Raw genomic sequence first — 23,029 nt, 5'->3', positions numbered from 1 at the left:
TTATTAGAAAGTGGAAGAAACACAAGATGACTGTCAGCCTCCCTTGCTCTGGGATTCCATGCAAGATCTCACTTTGTGGGGTAAGGATGATTCTGAGAAAGCTCAGAACTACACAGGAGGACCTGGTCAATGACTTGAAGAGAGCTGGGACCACAGGCACAAAGATTACATTAGTAACACATGATGCTGTCATGGTTGAAAATCCTGCAGGGCAGCAAGGTCCCCCTGCTCAAGCAAGCACATGTCCAGGCCCGTTTGAAGTTCACCAGTGACCATCTGGATGATCCAGAGGAGGCATAGGAGAAGGTCATGTGGTCAGATGAGACCAGAATAGAGCTTTTTGGAATAAACTCCACTTACCATGTATAGAGGATGATAACAACCCCAAGAAAACCATCCCAACCGTGAAGCATGGGGGTGGAAACATCATACTCTGGGGGTGCTCTTCTGCAAAGAGGACAGGACGACTGCACCGTATTGAAGGGAGGATGGATGGGGTCATGTATTGCGAGATTTTGGCAAACAACCTCCTTCCCTCAGTAAGAGCACTGAAGATGGGTCATGGCTGGGTCTTCCAGCATGACAATGACCCCAAACACACAGCCAGGGCAACTAAGGAGGGGCTCTGTAAGAAGCATTTCAAGGTCCTGGAGTGGTCTGGCCAGTCTCCAGACCTGAACTCAATAGAAAATCTTTGGAGGGAGCTGAATCTCCAAACCTGAAAGATCTAGAGAAGATCTGTATGGAGGAGTGGACCAAAATCCCTGCTGCAGTGTGTGAAAACCTGGTGAAAAACTACAGGAAATGTTTGACCTCTGTAATTGCAAACAAAGGCTCCTGTACCAAATATTAACACTGATTTTCACAGTTGTTCAAATACTTATCTGCAACAGTAACATAGAAATAAATTATTAAAAAATCATACATTGTGATTTCCAGAATTTTTTTCAGATTATGTCTCTCACAGTGGACGTGCACCTAAGATGAACATTTCAGACCCCTCCATGATTTGTAAGTGGGAGAACTTGCAAAACCGCAGTATATATATATATATATATTTGTCAATGTTTGTTAAATGGTGTGATGACAGCTTCCTTGACCTTAATGTCCAAAAACAAAGGAAATGATGACTGCCTTCAGAAGGACTGGCTGGGGTCCTTCACCAGCAGCTAGCATCATTATCCATGGTGAAGAGGTACAAATTGTTGATTCCTACAAGTACCTTGGAACTGTGTTTGACTCTGATTTAAAGTTTGTTCAGAACACAGAGTCAGTAGGTAAACATGGACAACAAAGGATTTACTTGTTGCGGAAGCTGAACTGTTTTAGTGTTTCTGAAGGCATCTTATTTTGTTTTATTATTCTTTTATTGAAAGTCTTTTAACATTTTCTTTAATCTGCTGGTTTCATGGATTACCCTGAAAGGACAGAAACGGTCTGAACCAGATTGCAAAAGTCTGCTCCAAGATTACTGGAGTCCAGCTGAGGGACCTGAGCTCTCTGGGAGGAACGTGTGGAATCACTGATCAGCCTGGACACATTCTCTCCTCTGAATTTTCTCTCATGCCTTCCGGATGGCGCTGTTATACACCCCCAAGGAAAACAAACAGAAACTCCAGCTCATTTATTCCTTCAGCCATCAGGCTGTTAAATGATGGTTAGGAGGCAGAGGGCCGAGGCTGAGTGTGGCCTGCACCTGAAGGGTGTTTTACAGTCAAGTTATTGTATCATTATTGCTGATCTGTGGGCAATTGTTGGTGTGCTGTTATGGAACGTCTTGTATTTATTTGTTCGTTCACTATTATTCAAACGGATCAATCGGGGTGGCGGGGGGGCTGTGAACTGAATTGCTCCTCGGGATAAATCAAGTTGTCTGATTCTGATTCTTTAAAAATCTTTTTTCATCTGACCTCCTTTCAGTATGATTATGCAAAAATTACCAGACCAAATGTGATGAAACTTGGCAGAACTGTGAAGCATGAGCTAAAGAAAAGTCCATTAGATATTTGTGCAGATCCTCAAATTGTTTTTCCTCTTTATTTAACATCACTTGCTTTTTTTACATTTTCATTCATCGAATATTTATAAAAGTGGAGTATTTTGTGCACATCTGGGTAAATGTTTGTATCCTGTGGAACAAATTATGTTTCATCATTAAGTTATATGTGAACATTTTTGTGTTGTTTCACATTGATTATTTCAGCAAAACTGCACTTTTGAGTTAAAACACATAATGAAAGCACTGATGGGCGTCTGCACTCTGAGTGCCATAGAGTAACCACAGCCTGATGTATCCTTTGGTTTATGGGCACTTTGTTCTGTAAAATCAGCATTTTTTTTAACCTTGCAGTGACAAGAGGTCAAAAGGTCAGAGACGCAGCCTCTGCCACTTCAGTTGATCAGAAGCGTGCATTCGGCAGAGGTCAGACTGATGACCTCACGCTGACTTTGTATCCGAGCTCTTGATGCTTCCTCCAGCGGTTTTTCCTTCAGGAGCTGGATCGACGTGCAACAGTGATCCAGTGATCACCGTCATCCTCTGGACCTGTGACATCACCGTCACTTCCTGTTAGCCACAAATCCTCCTGCACTTTTATGATGACTTTTCAAATGCGTTGTGCAGGGCATGGGCGCAATTTGGTGGGGGATAGTCTGTTGTGTGGGCCGCTGAAGAGGAGGTACTGCTGGCCCACCACCACCAGAGGGCGCCCTGCTTGGAGTGCGGGCTCCAAGCACGAGAGGGCGCCAGACCCAGAAGAAGTGACAGCTGTCACTCATCCCCTGCACCAGCTGTCACTCGTTCATCATCACCACCATAAAAGCCGGACTGCAACTCCACCTCCCCGCCGAGAAATCGACTACCATTATCAAGGTAATTTCTCTGTGAACTTAAGACTGTATATCTGTCTAAACTCTTCTTTGCAGCCGTTTTCCTGTCGGTGAGACTCGTCTGTGGAGGTGGCGTTTGAGGTGTTCAGCGACGGCTTCGCAACACCTCCCACCCAGATAAGTGCTCAAACAGGAGCTGCACGAGTGTGTGCTTAGAGGTGGAGGCGCTTCCTCCCTCGCAAACTGTGGATTTACTGAGTGTGAGGACTCACACTCACTCATCATATTTCTGCTTTCTGCCAGCAGTACCAGGGTCGACAGCCGAAGACAGAGGCCACCTGGGGACTCGGGACTTGGCGGCTCCGGTGTTCTTCAGACCGTTGGTGGTGGAAGCCGTGTGGGACGCAGCTTCTCTCTCGTCGGGGGTCTTCTATCTTCGAGCCTGCCCACACGTCACCTGGTGTTAAATTGACTGTGCAGATTATAGTACGTTTCGTTGTGTATTATCGCAACATTAAATTGTTACCTTTTTGGCTTATTCATTGTCCGTTCATTTGCGCCCCCTGTTGTGGGTCCGTGCTACGACACCTTCCCAACAGGATTTCTCGGCCATCGTCATGGATTCCGAGGGGCGTCAACCCGAGCTTGAACGGCCAATGGAAGAGCCAGGAGCGCAGGCGTCAGCGGGAGGCGTGTTGAGTGAGCTGCAGCAGATCTTAACCGCCTTCACGGCTCGGTTAGATTTAGTGACCGAGCAGAATGTCCTCCTTAATCGGAGGGTGGAGGCTCTCACTGCCAGGGTGGAAGCGCGCGACCAGGGCGCTGCTGCAGCCACTCCTCTGGCTGGTCCTGGGCCTGTATCAGATGTTCCACTGGTCGTTCAACGAACCCCCCCACCGTCCCCTGAAGCATACATAAGCCCTCCGGAACCATACGGGGGCTGTGTCGAGACGTGCGCGGACTTCCTCATGCAGTGTTCGCTCGTCTTTTCACAGCGCCCTGTCATGTACGCATCAGACGCTAGCCGGGTGGCTTATGTTATTAATTTGCTTCGAGGAGAGGCACGCGCATGGGCTACGGCGCTTTGGGAGCAGAATTCACGGCTCCTAACGTCTTATGCTGGGTTTGTACGGGAGTTCAAACAAGTGTTTGATCATCCCAACAGAGGCGAGACCGCTTCGAACGTGCTGCTGTCGATGAGACAGGGGCGCCGTAGTGCAGCCGAGTATGCAGTCGACGTCCGCATCGCGGCAGCGAGGTCCGGCTGGAATAACGTTGCGCTCCGCGCCGCCTTTGTAAACGGACTGTCCCCGGTCCTTAAGGAGCACCTACTGGCTAAGGAGGAACCGCGGGATTTTGACGGGCTTGTCGATTTAGTTATACGCTAAGACAACCGTTTAAACGAGCATCGTCGGGGGCAGGCCAGGGGGCGTGACCGGGCACGAGCCGTCCCTCCCCCTTCCGGTTCCGACAAGGTGACGTCGTCCCCATGCTTCACTGCCAGAGAGCTCCGTGTGGCTACAGCTCCCCCTGCTGAGGAGGCTATGGACACGAGCAGGGCCAAATTAAGATCAAATATCAGACAAAGGAGGCTGGCCCGCGGGGAGTGTTTTGTCTGCGGCTCTTGCGAGCACATGCAGAAGGACTGCCCCAAACGGTCAAACTACAACGCCCGTCCTTAGAAACTGGGCTAAGGGTGGGCCATAACACGCACGCGGGAAAACCCCGCAAATCTGCACGAATCCCAGTAACAATCCTTTGTGGGGATTTAACCCTTCACGCCCCAGCACTGATAGACACGGGGTCTGAAGGGAATCTGCTGGACAGCAGATGGGTAAAGGAAGTAGGGCTCCCTCTGGTGGCTCTGCCGACACCATTGCGGGTGCGAGCACTAGATGGCACCCTGCTTCCATTAATCACACATCAGACACAACCAGTGACTTTGGTTGTGTCTGGGAATCACAGGGAGGAGATAGTGTTCCATGTAACACCTTCTACCTCCCGAGTGATTTTGGGCTTTCCATGGATGGTGAAGCACAATCCCCGGATAGATTGGCCGTCCGGGGTTGTCACGCAGTGGAGCAAAACCTGCCACCGGGAGTGTTTAGGATCCTCGGTCCCTCCCGGCACTACGGCTAATGAGGAGGTCAAAGTCCCCCCCAATCTATCGGCGGTGCCAAAGGAGTACCATGATCTTGCTGACGTTTTCAGCAAGGATCTGGCGCTCACTCTTCCCCCGCACCGACCGTATGATTGTGCCATCGATTTGGTCCCGGGCGCTGAGTACCCGTCCAGTAGGTTGTACAACCTCTCACGTCCGGAACGCGAATCAATGGAGACCTACATCCGGGACTCCTTAGCTGCCGGGCTAATCCGGAACTCCACCTCCCCGATGGGTGCTGGTTTCTTTTTTATGGGTAAAAAAGACGGCGGACTCCATCCATGCATTGATTACAGAGGGCTGAACGAGATCACGGTTCGCAACCGATACCCGTTACCTCTGTTGGATTCAGTGTTCACGCCCCTGCATGGAGCCCAAATTTTCACTAAATTGGATCTTAGAAACGCGTACCACCTGGTTCGGATCCGGAAGGGAGACGAATGGAAGACGGCATTCAACACCCCGTTAGGTCATTTTGAGTACCTGGTCATGCCGTTCGGCCTCACTAACGCCCCCGCGACGTTCCAAGCTTTGGTAAATGACGTATTGCGGGACTTCCTGCATCGGTTCGTCTTCGTATATCTGGACGATATACTCATCTTTTCCCCGGACCCTGAGACCCATGTCCAGCATGTACGTCAGGTCCTACAGCGGTTGTTGGAGAACCGGCTGTTTGTGAAGGGCGAGAAGTGCGAGTTCCACCGCACTTCTTTGTCCTTCCTGGGGTTCATCATCTCCTCCAACTCCGTCGCCCCTGATCCGGCTAAGGTTGCGGCGGTGAGAGATTGGCCCCAACCAACAAGCCGCAGGAAACTACAGCAGTTCCTAGGCTTTGCAAATTTCTACAGGAGGTTCATTAAAGGTTACAGTCAGGTAGTTAGCCCCCTGACTGCCCTGACCTCCACCAAGGTCCCCTTCGCCTGGTCGGATCGGTGCAAAGCCGCGTTCCAGGAGTTGAAACGCCGGTTCTCGACTGCACCAGTTCTGGTGCAGCCTGATCCTGATCGCCAGTACATAGTAGAAGTGGACGCCTCTGACTCAGGGATAGGAGCCGTGCTGTCCCAGAGCGTGGAGGCTGATAAGGTTCTCCATCCTTGTGCTTTTTATTCCCGGAGGTTGACCCCCGCTGAACGGAACTATGATGTCGGCAATCGGGAACTTCTTGCGGTGAAGGAGGCTCTTGAAGAGTGGAGACACCTGCTGGAGGGGGCATCGTTGCCCTTCACGGTTTTCACGGACCATCGGAACCTGGAGTACATCCGGACCGCCAAGCGGCTGAACCCCAGGCAAGCCCGCTGGTCTCTGTTCTTCGGGCGCTTTGACTTCCAGATCACGTATCGCCCCGGGACCAAGAACCAAAAACCAGATGCATTGTCCCGGGTGCACGAAGAAGAAGCCAAAGCGGGGCTGTCAAACCCCACCGAGACCATCATCCCCGAGTCCACTGTCGTGGCCACCCTCACCTGGGACGTGGAGAAGACCGTCCGGGAGGCCCTGACAAGGAGCCCGGACCCGGGGACTGGCCCCAAGAACTGACTGTACATCCCACCAGAGGCAAGAGCTGCCGTATTAGACTTCTGTCATGGGTCCAAGCTGTCCTGTCATCCCGGAGTGCGTAGGACCGTGGCAGTAGTCCAGCAGCGCTTCTGGTGGGCGTCCCTGGAAACCGACGTCCGGGACTACGTCCAGGCCTGTACCATCTGCGCCAGGGGCAAGGCAGACCATCGGAGGACGACGGGCCTCCTCCAACCCCTGCCAGTGCCTCATCGCCCCTGGTCTCACATCGGCCTGGATTTCATCACGGGCCTCCCGCCGTCCCAGGGCAACACCGTGATTCTCACGATAGTGGACCGGTTCTCCAAGGCGGCCCACTTCGTGGCCCTCCCGAAGCTCCCGACGGCCCAGGAGACGGCAGACCTCCTGGTCCACCACGTCATGCGGCTGCATGGGATACCATCGGACGTTGTATCAGATCGTGGTCCCCAGTTCTCTTCACAGGTGTGGAAGAGTTTCTGCAAGGAGCTGGGGGCCACCGTGAGTCTCTCGTCCGGGTACCACCCCCAGACCAACGGCCAGGCAGAGCGGGCCAACCAGGAGTTGGAGCAGGCCCTTCGGTGTGTCACCTCCGCGCATCCGGCGGCCTGGAGTCACCATCTGGCCTGGATCGAGTATGCCCACAACAGCCAAGTTTCGTCTGCTACCGGCCTCTCCCCTTTTGAGGCATGTTTGGGGTACCAGCCCCCATTGTTCCCGCTGGTGGAGGGAGAGGTCGGTGTGCCCTAGGATTATAGTACGTTTTGTTGTGTATTATCGCAACATTAAATTGTTACCTTTTTGGCTTATTCATTGTCCGTTCATTTGCGCCCCCTGTTGTGGGTCCGTGCTACGACACCTTCCCAACATAGTCAATCAATCAATTCAATCAATCAATTTTTTTATATAGCGCCAAATCACAACAAACAGTTGCCCCAAGGCGCTTTATATTGTAAGGCAAGGCCATACAATAATTATGTAAAACCCCAACGGTCAAAACGACCCCCTGTGAGCAAGCACTTGGCTACAGTGGGAAGGAAAAACTCCCTTTTAACAGGAAGAAACTTCCAGCAGAACCAGGCTCAGGGAGGGGCAGTCTTCTGCTGGGACTGGTTGGGGCTGAGGGAGAGAACCAGGAAAAAGACATGCTGTGGAGGGGAGCAGAGATCGATCACTAATGATTAAATGCAGAGTGGTGCATACAGAGCAAAAAGAGAAAGAAACAGTGCATCATGGGAACCCCCCAGCAGTCTACGTCTATAGCAGCATAACTAAGGGATGGTTCAGGGTCACCTGATCCAGCCCTAACTATAAGCTTTAGCAAAAAGGAAAGTTTTAAGCCTAATCTTAAAAGTAGAGAGGGTGTCTGTCTCCCTGATCTGAATTGGGAGCTGGTTCCACAGGAGAGGAGCCTGAAAGCTGAAGGCTCTGCCTCCCATTCTACTCTTACAAACCCTAGGAACTACAAGTAAGCCTGCAGTCTGAGAGCGAAGCGCTCTATTGGGGTGATATGATACTACGAGGTCCCTAAGATAAGATGGGACCTGATTATTCAAAACCTTATAAGTAAGAAGAAGAATTTTAAATTCTATTCTAGAATTAACAGGAAGCCAATGAAGAGAGGCCAATATGGGTGAGATATGCTCTCTCCTTCTAGTCCCCGTCAGTACTCTAGCTGCAGCATTTTGAATTAACTGAAGGCTTTTTAGGGAACTTTTAGGACAACCTGATGACAACAGTCCAGCCTAGAGGAAATAAATGCATGAATTAGTTTTTCAGCATCACTCTGAGACAAGACCTTTCTGATTTTAGAGATATTGTGTAAATGCAAAAAAGCAGTCCTACATATTTGTTTAATATGCACTTTGAATGACATATCCTGATCAAAAATGACTCCAAGATTTCCCACAGTATTACTAGAGGTCAGGGTAATGCCATCCAGAGTAAGGATCTGGTTAGACACCATGTTTCTAAGATTTGTGGGGCCAAGTACAATAACTTCAGTTTTATCTGAAGGTTGGAGATTGGCCTATAATTAGCTAAGATAGCTGGGTCAAGTGATGGCTTTTTAAGTAATGGTTTAATTACTGCCACCTTAAAAGCCTGTGGTACATAGCCAACTAACAAAGATAGATTGATCATATTTAAGATCGAAGCATTAAATAATGGTAGGGCTTCCTTGAGCAGCCTGGTAGGAATGGGGTCTAATAAACATGTTGATGGTTTGGATGAAGTAACTAATGAAAATAACTCAGACAGAACAATCGGAGAGAAAGAGTCTAACCAAATACCGGCATCACTGAAAGCAGCCAAAGATAACGATACGTTTTTGGGATGGTTATGAGTAATTTTTTCTCTAATAGTTAAAATTTTGTTAGCAAAGAAAGTCATGAAGTCATTACTAGTTAAAGTTAATGGAATACTGAGCTCAATAGAGCTCTGACTCTTTGTCAGCCTGGCTACAGTGCTGAAAAGAAACCTGGGGTTGTTCTTATTTTCTTCAATTAGTGATGATTAGAAAGATGTCCTAGCTTTACGGAGGGCTTTTTTATAGAGCAACAGACTCTTTTTCTAGGCTAAGTGAAGATCTTCTAAATTAGTGAGACGCCATTTCCTCTCCAACTTACGGGTTATCTGCTTTAAGCTACGAGTTTGTGAGTTATACCACAGAGTCAGGCACTTCTGATTTAAAGCTCTCTTTTTTAGAGGAGCTACAGCATCCAAAGTTGTCTTCAATGAGGATGTAAAACTATTGACGAGATACTCTATCTCACTTACAGAGTTTAGGTAGCTACTCTGCACTGTGTTGGTATATAGCATTAGAGAACATAAAGAAGGAATCATATCCTTAAACCTAGTTACAGCGCTTTCTGAAAGACTTCTAGTGTAATGAAACTTATTCCCCACTGCTGGGTAGTCCATCAGAGTAAATGTAAATGTTATTAAGAAATGATCAGACAGAAGGGAGTTTTCAGGGAATACTGTTAAGTCTTCTATTTCCATACCATAAGTCAGAACAAGATCTAAGGTATGATTAAAGTGGTGGGTGGACTCATTTACTTTTTGAGCAAAGCCAATAGAGTCTAATAATAGATTAAATGCAGTGTTGAGGCTGTCATTCTCAGCATCTGTGTGGATGTTAAAATTGTCCACTATAATTATCTTATCTGAGCTAAGCACTAAGTCAGACAAAAGGTCTGAAAATTCACAGAGAAACTCACAGTAACGACCAGGTGGACGATAGATAATAACAAATAAAACTGTTTTTTGGGACTTCCAATTTGGATGGACAAGACTAAGAGTCAAGCTTTCAAATGAATTAAAGCTCTGTCTGGGTTTTTGATTAATTAATAAGCTGGAATGGAAGATTGCTGCTAATCCTCCGCCCCGGCCCGTGCTACGAGCGTTCTGACAGTTAGTGTGACTCGGGGGTGTTGACTCATTTAAACTAACATATTCATCCTGCTGTAACCAGGTTTCTGTTAGGCAGAATAAATCAATATGTTGATCAATTATTATATCATTTACCAACAGGGACTTAGAAGAGAGAGACCTAATGTTTAATAGACCACATTTAACTGTTTTAGTCTGTGGTGCAGTTGAAGGTGCTATATTATTTTTTCTTTTTGAATTTTTATGCTTAAATAGATTTTTGCTGGTTATTGGTAGTCTGGGAGCAGGCACCGTCTCTACGGGGATGGGGTAATGAGGGGATGGCAGGGGGAGAGAAGCTGCAGAGAGGTGTGTAAGACTACAACTCTGCTTCCTGGTCCCGACCCTGGATAGTCACGGTTTGGAGGATTTAAGAAAATTGGCCAGATTTCTAGAAATGAGAGCTGCTCCATCCAAAGTGGGATGGATGCCGTCTCTCCTAACAAGACCAGGTTTTCCCCAGAAGCTTTGCCAATTATCTATGAAGCCCACCTCATTTTTTGGACACCACTCAGACAGCCAGCAATTCAAGGAGAACATGCGGCTAAACATGTCACTCCCGGTCTGATTGGGGAGGGGCCCAGAGAAAACTACAGAGTCCGACATTGTTTTTGCAAAGTTACACACCGATTTAATGTTAATTTTAGTGACCTCCGATTGGCGTAACCGGGTGTCATTACTGCCGACGTGAATTACAATCTTACCAAATTTACGCTTAGCCTTAGCCAGCAGTTTCAAATTTCCTTCAATGTCGCCTGCTCTGGCCCCCGGAAGACAATTGACTATGGTTGCTGGTGTCGCTAACTTCACATTTCTCAAAACAGAGTCGCCAATAACCAGAGTTTGATCCTCGGCGGGTGTGTCGCCGAGTGAGGAAAAACGGTTAGAGATGTGAACGGGTTGGCGGTGTACACGGGGCTTCTGTTTAGAACTACGCTTCCTCCTCACAGTCACCCAGTCGGCCTGCTTTCTCGGCTGCTCGGGATCTGCCAGGGGGTAACTAACGGCGTCTAAGCTACCTTGGTCCGCACCGACTACAGGGGCCTGGCTAGCTGTAGAATTTTCCACGGTGCGGAGCCGAGTCTCCAATTCGCCCAGCCTGGCCTCCAAAGCTACGAATAAGCTACACTTATTACAAGTACCGTTACTGCTAAAGGAGGCCGAGGAATAACTAAACATTTCACACCCAGAGCAGAAAAGTGCGGGAGAGACAGGAGAAGCCGCCATGCTAAATCGGCTAAGAGCTAGTAGCTACGCTAAGCTAGCGGATTCCTAAAAACACGCAAAGTGAATAATGTGTAAATAATTTAGAGGTGACAGATGGGGGGGACATGTCCCCCCCACCTGTCTCCCCCACCTTCTGACATATATGTGTGTACTTGAAACATGCTATGCCAGTCTAATGTGCAAAACCATGTCAGAATAGTATCTTTGTTTCTGCAAGTTTGTATTTTTAGCAGCATTGACTTGTTTACAACACCTGTTTCTTGTTTGTCACATTTGGAATTTTCTGGGACTGCATTTGCCCAGATTTGAAACCAAAAATAGTTGCCTCTAGGGACTAGTGTCTACACATAAGTATCAATGGACCATATGCTAATTTTCTAAATTCTGAAAGTTAGAAAAGGAAATCAGAAAAGCTATCTGGGACCTCAGAAAGCCCATCTGCAATTATTGCTTGATCTCCAAAAGCAGTCTATGCAAGCAAAATTATGTTCAGTATGAGTGTTGTCATTAGTGCCACTTCGAGAATTAAATTCATGATAAGTAATTTATCCTAAACTTATGATCTGTTGTTTTTTCAAACTTATGCAAAAACAAATCTTGAGAAAAAAAAAATACAGTATGCGATAGTTAATAATTATTAAGAGCTTGTTCTTTCATATTTATGAATACATTTTACCACATTGCAGTTGTTTTTTTAATGAAAACTCAACCTATCACTCTTTTTGAGTTCTACACATGTGGTGATACCTTATTTACACCAGCATGTTAATAAAATCAATGCTGGCTATTCTCAGAATAAAGTACTTATATCCACAGTTTCAAATTGCATAAGTCAAATGGTGTCCACTTTATGGTCTCAAAACATTAAATTACTGTTCTGGATGCTCAGAATGCATCTGAGCTTATCTAGAAGCCGTTGGCTTCTGGGGGCCTAACGCGCCCCCCAGACCCCCGGCCTATGTCCACCCCAATTTCTAGTTCTAAATTGCGCCCTTGTGCAGATGGAAGCCAAATCTGTACTGTTTGGTGCTTGATTGATGGACACAAGAGAGCACCAGGGCAGCACCCCTCTCACAATACTGAGAAAGACACTTACTTTTGCCCAACGTTTCTGGAATTTTACACTATCTCTGATCGGTAGTATTATTTACAACGATGTTTAATCAACTTTGTTTATTTCACTCCCGTCTGCTTGTATATTTTAGTGTGCACCCAGCTCGATGCGTTGGGTTTTCTGTTCTGGGATATGCATGAGAAAATAAGAAATGTGATCAATTGAGTAAAATGTCAAAAATCCAAAACAAAACAAAAACCCAAGAGCTCCTCCTCTAGATAAAGGAGTTCAAAATGATCCCTAATCTACAGTGATGTGAACACGTTTGTGTACCGCTGAGCTTGTACATGTTTGAATTTTTTATGACATCAAAATAAATAAATAAATACAAATCAGGCTTTTTGTATTAAAATTTCTAAAACGATGCCCTTTAAACTCACAGTAAACAGTAATCTGTAGATCATTAATTAAAAGAAATAAAAAGCTAAAAGCTAAAATGATGATGTGCATAAGTTCGTATAAAACAAAATACTGACAGTGCAAGGAGGTGACTATTCTATTTATTTAACCAGGTTAGTCCCATTGAGCTCAAGATCTCCTTTACAGTGGAGACCTGGACAATTTTTAAAGTTTCCAGTCCACCTAACCTGCATGTCCTTGGATATAGGAGGGAACCCACACAAACATGCAAACTAACAGAAAGGCCACAGGTGGGAATCAATCCCATGACCTTCTTGCTGTGAGGCAACAGTGTTAACCACTAAGCCACCGTGCTGCCCGTCACTGTGTCTAGTGAGGGAAGCCACCAAGACAAGACAACCCTAAAGATGTTATCAGCTTCTGCAACTGCAATTGGAGGAAGTGTGCACAGTGTAAGGTCATCAGAGGGAGTTTTTTCTTACCACTGTCACCTGTGTGCTTGCTCTGGGGGTTAGTAAGGTTAGACCTTACTTGTGTGAAGCGCCTTGAGGAACTTTGCTGTGATTTGGCGCTATATAAATGAAAATAAATTGAAATTTCACATCACTGTACATCAGCATCCCGATTAAACACCAAAATTGAACATATTCATTCATTGTCTTGACTACGGCCACCTTTGGTGCTGTTTTACACAACAGACAACAGAGACCAAATGTGTACCGCAGCTGATTTCCCAGAAGCACTTGCTGTATTCTGCCCTGGGTTTTTTGTTAAACATATAAACTTATTATTAAGACTTTGTAAAGGTGTGCACCGCTGTGTTTCTGATTGTAGCATTTCCTGTCCACTTTATAGACAACAAAACTCAATACAGGACATTTCCTGTGACTTACTGGCGTCATCCATGATGTCTAGATCATTGGGCAGCTCGGCGCGGCTCAGGTGGTACTGCTCAGGATCACTGAGCGCCGTCAGCAGGATGAACAACACCACGGCGTTGATGAGCTTATGGACAGTGGACATATGGGCAGACAGCAGGGGACAAAAGACAAAGCACATCAGTTAGAATTACGCTGAAGGTCTTCTGGCAAGTAAAGAACATAAAGAAGCCATAAAGGTTTTCATTTTTAATATTAAAATGTTAACCTGGAGATGTGTTAGAAGTGCCAAATAAGACCTCTTACATTCCCTATCTACTGTAAAATCTCGCCCACTGCTGATTTTGCCGATAACTCTGTGATCAAATGAACGTAATGGAAACTTCTGTGTAGCCCGACACCAAAGCTGCTACCTGAAGAGGCCCACAGATAATTTATTCATACCACCAGCAGGAGAGATTTTTCCACATGTGGTGTTAAGTAAACCTGCTCCTTCACATTCAGCTTAACAAAAACATTTTGGACATTAACATTTTTTGGACATTATTTTAGAGTACAGCTGGTGTAAAATATTTATTTCTAATGTTCATCCACTGCAGAAAAGTAAATTTCATCTGTTTCCACAAATGTTTCCTTCTATTCTTGAACTGGAATCCTTTTTCAATTCATTATTTACTGGTTATCAATAAAATGTTGTTTAAGTATTGTAAAGTTTGCAGAGCCTAAAATAATGACTCCATCACTGTGTAAAAGCCAATATAATCAATTTACAATGTAAAACAGAAAATCATAATTTCTGAAAACAAGAAACACTTGTTTTTTTGTTGTTTGTTTTTGCCTTTAACCATTAAATAATCCAAATCACTCCATTTTCTGTGTATCTACAAGTTAATTGACTAATCAAAGTTGACAATCATGTTTAGAAAATCAAGACTTAGCTAAAAGTTGAATTATTAGTTTGGGCAGTTGATAGAGAGAAATTCAATACCTTATATGTTGATAAACAATGAATACATTAATTGGTTTATGAAATAATACCTAACATTAAGAGGGGAAACTTTCTTAGTTATGAAGATTTATTTTAGAGTTAAAGTCTATAAAATAACTTTGTAATAGACATATGTAAATTTTTGTGACATAATAGTGGACTATATTAGTATATGAGACTTAACATTAAAGTGGTGTGAGGTATTTTTTGTAAATTTTCAGTCTCAAATCTGCTTTCATGTTGTTTGTTGTAAAATGTAATTTTGCTCATGTTTATTCATTACAATCAGTGTCTGAACAGTTAATTTGCACAGTTTTTGATGGTCTAAATGCTACAATCTGTAGAGTTCTGTGGTGGGCTCTGTGGTCTACATAGTGAGTCCAGTTTGTGAGGATGAGGTGATGCTGGCTCGCGGCGGTAGGCGGGGCTTACCATGTACCAGACGCCCAGAATGATGGTTCCAGTGCGGACATGGCAGCACAGACAGCAGCTGGTGGAGAACCAGCGGTCCCACGGAGACATCATGACCATCACAAACACGACAGCATGAAGAAGAACCGGCCGCTGCTCAGTCTGGATTCATCCGTCAGACGGATTAACGGCGGAGCAGCGTCACTCCGGTGTCAAGTTAAAAAAAAAAAAAAAATCACTTCAAAATAAGACGCAGCAAAAATAAAAATCTCTCTCCTCTTCACATCAATTTATTTGAATTTTAGCATCATTTTCAAGATAGTCCAAGAGATCATTTTATGACACCCCAGGGTTGGTGTTTTTTTTAAATCTATTTTAAAATGTATATTATTTTGGAAAATTGTAACTTCTTTTGTGTCAATAGCTGCAAATGGTGTAAACTGCTGAGCAACTTGTCAGCTGGTTAAATAAATAAATAAATAAAAATAATAATAATAATAATAAATTGTGGCGTGAGCTTTCATAAGTGCATATTATATGTAATATAAATGATGTGGGGAATTGACGGAAATTGCTGGAAAAAAAGGTTAGAAAGCAATTTATTTTGGTAGTGTATATTTTGACGGATACGGTAAACACGCACCAATCGATATTTGACCGGATCGCCTCGCTGATTGGCTAGTTCAAATGACGTCATCGTAGAGGGTATTTCAACATGGTGGCGCCCTTGGCACTGAGTGTTGGTGCTAATTTTTCATCTTTAAATGCCGTTTTGGGTACCATAAAGTCATCTGAATCGGAACAGAAAATAGCCTACTGGCGGAGGGATTCTTGGGCCCTAAAAGCAGCTCAAAAATGTGGCATAGTTGTGCCAGAAATTATTTCCACGTATGGTGACAATTATTTCCACCGGCACTTTTCGCCACATGGTGGAAATAATTTTTGCAGTTTTGGTCATTTTCTGTGTGGGGCGGGGATGATAAACAAAACCTGCAAACTCAAGACAGTATAAAAACGAAAATACAAAAGTCCACGTCGGCACGTGTGTTTATCCTGTTTTTTTCTCTGTCAGTGTCATGTCTGCAAAACCTTCGATTAGTCCACCCGAGAAAATAGTGAATGGTAGTAAAATATGCCAATTTTCAGTAATGAAAATGACCAATATCGAGCTACTATCATGAATGTGAAACAAGGAGATCTTAAACTCCGGTCACCTTTAAGTTCCCGCCCGACTGCAGCCGTTCCGTCGTGAATAAATTTAGACGGCCGGCAAAACAGCGCAAGCCGCGTACGGCAAACTATCGTCCAGTTCAACTTTGCCGGAGCCGATTTCATCACAGGTTCTGGTACCGAAGACGTCATTTGAATTAGCCAATCAGATAGGAGATCCGGCAAAACATCGCTAGCTGTAAGTTTGCCGGGTCTGGCAAAATATACACTGCCATTTATTTTTGTGTCGATCTGTATTCTTCAGCTTTACTGCTTGAATGTTTTGTCTGATAAATATCTGGCCATTCCTTTAACAGTTCAATTAGAATTAAGTCTCACTTTCATGTCTCAATTTATCCTTTTAATTAGCCTCTGTTTTTTTATCTCAGGTTTTCCATCCTGAGATGTTCTGTCAGAGCAAATTCATAGAATGGAAATGGTTTTTCTCTTAATTTGGTGGGTCACATGACAGTCGATTTGACTTTGTATATTCTACTAATATAAGAATATACACGGGTGAGATGTACTGAATATTCCTGTCTAGTGTCTTCAGATTTCTTTCAACTTGGTTCAGAAATTAACGATTAATCTTACTTTCACCCTGGCTGGCGTGGCTGTTTCATTTTATTTATATTTTCACAGAGAAGCGTGCCGTAAAAGTGGCACCACAGGTGTGTTAAGAGCAGTCTTTAATATTAATATCTTTAATATGATGCCAGCGTGTGGAGCTCTTACTTTTCACCCATAATTATTTCCCATCTTTAACTTCATAATGAAATGAATTAAGGATCAGACTAGTATCTGGTGTTGTGGCAGACAGTGTGTTTGACAAACTGATGGCATTATTTTCTGTCTGGACTGGGACCAACAAATTCATTCAAGTCTTCTGATCCTCTTCTGCATTTGTTTTGACAAATTGTGGCTGTACAAATGTGGGACCGAGTGTGAATAAATGTAACACCACAGCAAAAGCACGGAAAAATGCAGATTTATCCTATAACTCTTAAAAACATTGATTTCTGTTTGTCTGGTTGTTAGACACTAACCAAGATGGCGTCGCCCTGGCACTATGTGACTAAAAAGATTAATCCAGGTTTTGAGTATATTTCTTAAAACCTGGATTAATCTTTTTAGTCACATAGCACTACTATTATTACACTATGTGCTATTCAACACTTTAAAGGGAAATTTATAATTACAGATTGAACAGTGGGATTCAGTGAGCGCAAACACCAGCATCTGCTCGTCATTATGAATGAATGAATGCTTTTACATGTACACATCTGAAATAAATCAACTGAAAACACCGGCATCTGCCTCGGCAGATAAATAAAACACTAGCATTTGCTACAGCACATAAAGATGCCACCAGTAGTGCTATAGGAAGTGCTACGAGAAATACCAAAACACCTGCATCTGCTGCAGCACATACAGATGCTACAGGAAGTGCTGAGAGAAGATGCTCCTGCTACAAAATGCACCTGCCGTCTCTCCAGTATCACACACTCATAATGTAGAGGATCAGCATAGACTTTTAACTCATGTCAATTGTCAGCCAGAAGCATTGCTCTTCTGGAAATTCAGATTGTTGTTTTGTACTACAAAGGTGCATCCCTTTGCAGACTTTGACATCTTTAACTGAATTCATTTATAGAAATGCCACCCCACCCAAAAAAGGCATCACAGCAGCAAAATTTAAACCATTGGCCACACTGGCACAGAAAGACTTTTTTAAAATTATTTTAAGAAGAAACCTCAAGCAGACCACACTCAGTGGGGTGACCACACTAACAAATAAAAGCACCACTCTTGACAGTGTTAGTGATGTTATAAATACAGACGACGCTCGAGTTCAGCAGCATTTTTGCAGAGTTACTTTGTGTACCAACTATGTATAATAGTTTAAACTCCAACTATCCCCGAGTCACAGTGTTATTGATGGCAATCTCTTTTTACTTTCTTTCCAACAACTGCAGTTTCACAACTTTGTGTGTCCAAATATCACACTGGTCATTCCAGACTGTATGAGGTTGAATGAAAAATGAATGAATGAATGAAAACTGTTTATTTCGAACATTTGATACAACAACAATTACAAGATAGATCAGTAAAGACAACAACAAAAAAGTTCCTACTGTGTACCCAACATGTCCGAAAAGGGGTAGGGTGAAGCATCAGCTTATTTATCTCTACCCCTTCTTCCTCACAACCAGTAATACCCTTTGCCACATATACACATAGATTCCTACACACCTAAACCGATATCAATATCAATATATATATATCAATATATATATCAATATATATATATATATATATATATATATATATATATATATATATATATATATATATATATATATATATATATATATATATATATATATATCAACATACATACACACATATACACACATATATAGAGGCCAATATGGGTGAGATATGCTCTCTCCTTCTAGTCCCCGTCAGTACTCTACCTGCAGCATTTTGAATTAACTGAAGGCTTTTCAGGGAACTTTTAGGACAACCTGATAATAATGAATTACAATAGTCCAGCCTAGAGGAAATAAATGCATGAATTAGTTTTTCAGCATCACTCTGAGACAAGACCTTTCTAATTTTAGAGATATTGCGTAAATGCAAAAAAGCACTCTTACATATTTGTTTAATATGCGCTTTGAATGACATATCCTGATCAAAATGACTCCAAGATTTCTCACAGTATTACTAGAGGTCAGGGTAATGCCATCCAGAGTAAGGATCTGGTTAGACACCATGTTTCTAAGATTTGTGGGGCCAAGTACAATAACTTCAGTTTTATCTGAGTTTAAAAGCAGGAAATTAGAGGTCATCCATGTCTTTATGTCTGTAAGACAATCCTGCAGTTTAGCTAATTGGTGTGTGTCCACTGGCTTCATGGATAGATAAAGCTGGGTATCATCTGCGTAACAATGAAAATTTAAGCAATGCCATCTAATAATACTGCTAAGGGAAGCATGTATAAAGTGAATAAAATTGGTCCTAGCACAGAACCTTGTGGAACTCCATAATTAACCTTAGTCTATGAAGAAGATTCCCCATTTACATGAACAAATTGTAATCTATTAGATAAATATGATTCAAACCACCGCAGCGCAGTGCCTTTAATACCTATGGCATGCTCTAATCTCTGTAATAAAATTTTATGGTCAACAGTATCAAAAGCAGCACTGAGGTCTAACAGAACAAGCACAGAGATGAGTCCACTGTCCGAGGCCATAAGAAGATCATTTGTAACCTTCACTAATGCTGTTTCTGTACTATGATGAATTCTAAAACCTGACTGAAACTCTTCAAATAGACCATTCCTCTGCAGATGATCAGTTAGCTGTTTTACAACTACCCTTTCAAGAATTTTTGAGAGAAAAGGAAGGTTGGAGATTGGCCTATAATTAGCTAAGATAGCTGGGTCAAGTGATGGCTTTTTAAGTAATGGTTTAATTACTGCCACCTTAAAAGCCTGTGGTACATAGCCAACTAACAAAGATAGATTGATCATATTTAAGATTGAAGCATTAAATAATGGTAGGGCTTCCTTGAGCAGCCTGGTAGGAATGGGGTCTAATAAACATGTTGATGGTTTGGATGAAGTAACTAATGAAAATAACTCAGACAGAACAATCTGAGAGAAAGAGTCTAACCAAATACCGGCATCACTGAAAGCAGTCAAAGATATCGATATGTCTTTGGGATGGTTATGAGTAATTTTTTCTCTAATAGTTAAAATTTTATTAGCAAAGAAAGTCATGAAGTCATTACTAGTTAAAGTTAAAGGAATACTCGGCTCAATAGAGCTCTGACTCTTTGTCAGCCTGGCTACAGTGCTGAAAAGAAACGAAAAGAAAGTTTAATGATAATTTGTTTCAGTCAAACCATATTTTAAATTTTCCCATTTCTATACTGATCCTCCTCAGTAACTCCTGCAAATCCCCCCCTGAACAAAAAATGCTTGTGTCATCTGCAAATAATACTAATTTTAATATTTTGGAAACATTGACAATATCATTTATATAAATTAGAAACAGTTTTGGACCCAATACTGACCCCTGTGGGACGCCACAAGCATTGTCCAAGCATGATGATGTATATTCCCCCAACTTCACAAACTGTTTTCTGTTACTTAAGTAGCTTCTCACCCAGTGCAACACCAACCCCCTAATCCCATACTGTTCAAGTTTACTGATTAATATGTCATGATTGATTGTATCAAAAGCCTTTTTAAGGTCTATAAATATTCCAACTGAATGTAATTTGTGGTCTATGGCGTTTGTAATCTCCTCAACTGATTCTATTAATGCAAGTGATGTTGAACTATGTGCTCTGAATCCATATTGACTATCAGTAAGTAATTTATGTTTATTTATGAATTTGTCTAATCTATTATTGAATAACTTTTCTAATAATTTGGAAAATTGTGGAAGCAAAGAAACAGGTCTATAATTTGTGAAGTGGTGTCTATCCCCAGTCTTATACAGCGGCACAACCTTAGCTATTTTCATTTGATTGGGAAATTTACCGGTTTGAAATGATAAGTTACAGATGTATGTTAATGGTTCTACAATCCATTCAATGACCTGTTTTACCACCACCATATCAATTTCATTTAAATCGGTAGATGTTTTATATTTACAATTATTCACAATGTCTATAATTTCTTTTCCATCCACTGCTGTGAGGAACATTGAACAGGGATTTCTTTCTATGAGATTATTATCCCAATCCTCAGATTGGGAATCGGGAATTTTTTCTGCCAAGCTTGGTCCAATATTTACAAAAAAATTATTAAAACCGTTGACTACCTCATCCTTATTTTCCTTCTTGACATTATTATCAATGAAATACTGAGGGTAACTCTGTTTTTTATTACCATTTTTGATAATGCTATTTAATATATCCCATATTCCTTTAATATTGTTTTTGTTATTATATAATATGTTACTATAATATTCCTTCCTACATACCCGTATAATATTAGTTAATCTATTTTCTGCCTCTTTAGTCTTTAGTTTTATGAATTCTCTATACAGTGTATTTTTCTTATTACATGCATTTCGTAACCCTTTCGTCATCCATGGTCGAGCTTGGATTTTTTGTTTTCTGTAGTCTTGTTTAATTGGACAATTTTTATCATATAATGATGTAAATATTTGTAAAAAAGTTTCATATGCACTATCAACATCACTTTCACTGTATACCTTTTCCCAGTTTTGCTCCTGTAAATCCTTCTTTAGTGTGTTCATGTTTTCCTCTGTCCGCACTCGCCTGTATTTTATTTTCTCCTCTGGCTGATTCCGCCGATGGTTTCTATTATAAACGATGAAAACTGGTAGATGATCACTAATGTCATTGATTAATAATCCACTCACAGTGTTATTCTCAATATCATTGCTGAATATATTATCAATTAAGGTAGCACTATGGGATGTAATTCTGCTTGGCCTGGTGATTTTTGGATATAAACTCATACTGTACATTATACTGATAAATTCATCTGTTATTTTATGCTTATTTGGATTGAGCAGGTCAATATTTAAGTCACCACAAATGAACACAGTTTTTTGATTAGTTTTTGAGAACATTTTTCCCATACAGTCAGTGAATGTTTCAATACAAGATCCTGGTGCTCTATATATACAGCTGACTAATACATTTTTGCTTTTTTCTTCACATATTTCAATAGTTATACATTCTAATAAGTTATCAATCACAGTTGTCATATTGTCTACTTAATTTTATAATCCATGTTCTTATCCACATACACAGCCACTCCTCCTCCACTCTTATTCTGTTTACACAAATTCATATCCATCCAGTTCAAAATCCATTCCTTTATCTTCATTGATCCATGTTTCTGATATAGCAATTATGTTAAATATTTTTTTAAATTGACTTATTCTTTAATGTTGTTAAAGTTTGCATATAGACTTCTGCTGTTGAAATGGATTATTGATAATTTGTTATCCGTTTTAATGATCTGATTAAACTGTTCATCTGTATAATAGCAACAACTGTCATTGATATTTGAGAAGAAATTATTGTCCGGGTCTATATCGTGCTCCAAGTCCAGTACATTGTGGTCTGTGTATTTAAATGTTCTCAGTTCTACTTTTCCATGATCAGCAATCCTTTGAGTTATATCCTTCTTGTCCCCAGATGTAGATGATGTAGTAGATGAATAGGTTCCTCTGGTCTGTGTCATGGTGTTGTGTCCTCATACCTTATTGGTTGTATTTGTCCAGATCCTCGATGTTCCCGATTACCATAACCTTCGCTTGTTCTGGTGTTCCATTCAATTTGATATTTTGCAGTTGGATGTCCATGTCTGTTGAATTTTTCCCTGCTTTTTTAAGACGAGCTTTCCAGGCGATGTCTGCGTTTCTTTTGGTCAGATGTTCATTGATGAATACGTTTGTTCCTTTAAGTTTCCGTCCCTGTTTTAACAATGCCATTTTATGTTTTCTGTTGACAAACCTCATAACTGCTCGCTTGTCTCCATCCTCTCTCCTGGGCAGGGGGTGGCACGCTTCAATGTTATTACAGTCCATTTGAATACCTTTAGATTGCAGGAAATCAGCCACTTGTTCCACTGAGCTGGCCTCCTGCTCACTGGCCTCCCCTCCGCTGTCTTCTGACACCGCCCGTGCGTAGGATCAAGGTTTAATATGAACTCCTGTAATAATAATGTCGTTCATCCTTGTGTACTGTTCTGCACGTTTATTTCAGGAGAGTTCAATGCTTTCTGCCATGAGAACTGTAAACAGCGACATTGTACCATAAATACTGTTAAACATGCTGAGGGAAGAAGAAAAAGGGTGTGGGGGGTAGTTTCTAAAATGATTGACAAATCC

At 42.4% G+C, this 23,029-nt stretch overlaps 1 protein-coding gene across 1 annotated transcript in view; it reads right to left on the bottom strand.

The window, feature by feature from the left end:
- LOC117513614 (lysosomal-associated transmembrane protein 4B-like) overlaps positions 1-15,120 on the bottom strand; it is a 37,632-nt gene extending 22,512 nt beyond the window's left edge. The window contains exons 1-2 of the mRNA XM_034173835.1: positions 14,955-15,120; positions 13,550-13,661 (exon numbers count right to left, since the gene is read on the bottom strand). Coding sequence (XP_034029726.1) covers positions 13,550-13,661; positions 14,955-15,053 — 211 coding nt within the window. The 5' untranslated portion in view covers positions 15,054-15,120. The remainder of the gene's footprint in view (positions 1-13,549; positions 13,662-14,954) is intronic.
- Positions 15,121-23,029: the final 7,909 nt, after the last annotated feature.

The sequence above is a fragment of the Thalassophryne amazonica genome, chromosome 7, assembly GCF_902500255.1.
Source record: "Thalassophryne amazonica chromosome 7, fThaAma1.1, whole genome shotgun sequence".
Lineage (NCBI taxonomy): Eukaryota > Metazoa > Chordata > Actinopteri > Batrachoidiformes > Batrachoididae > Thalassophryne > Thalassophryne amazonica.
The sequence above is the reverse complement of the archived record's forward strand: the minus strand, read 5'-3'. Positions and strand labels throughout refer to the sequence as shown.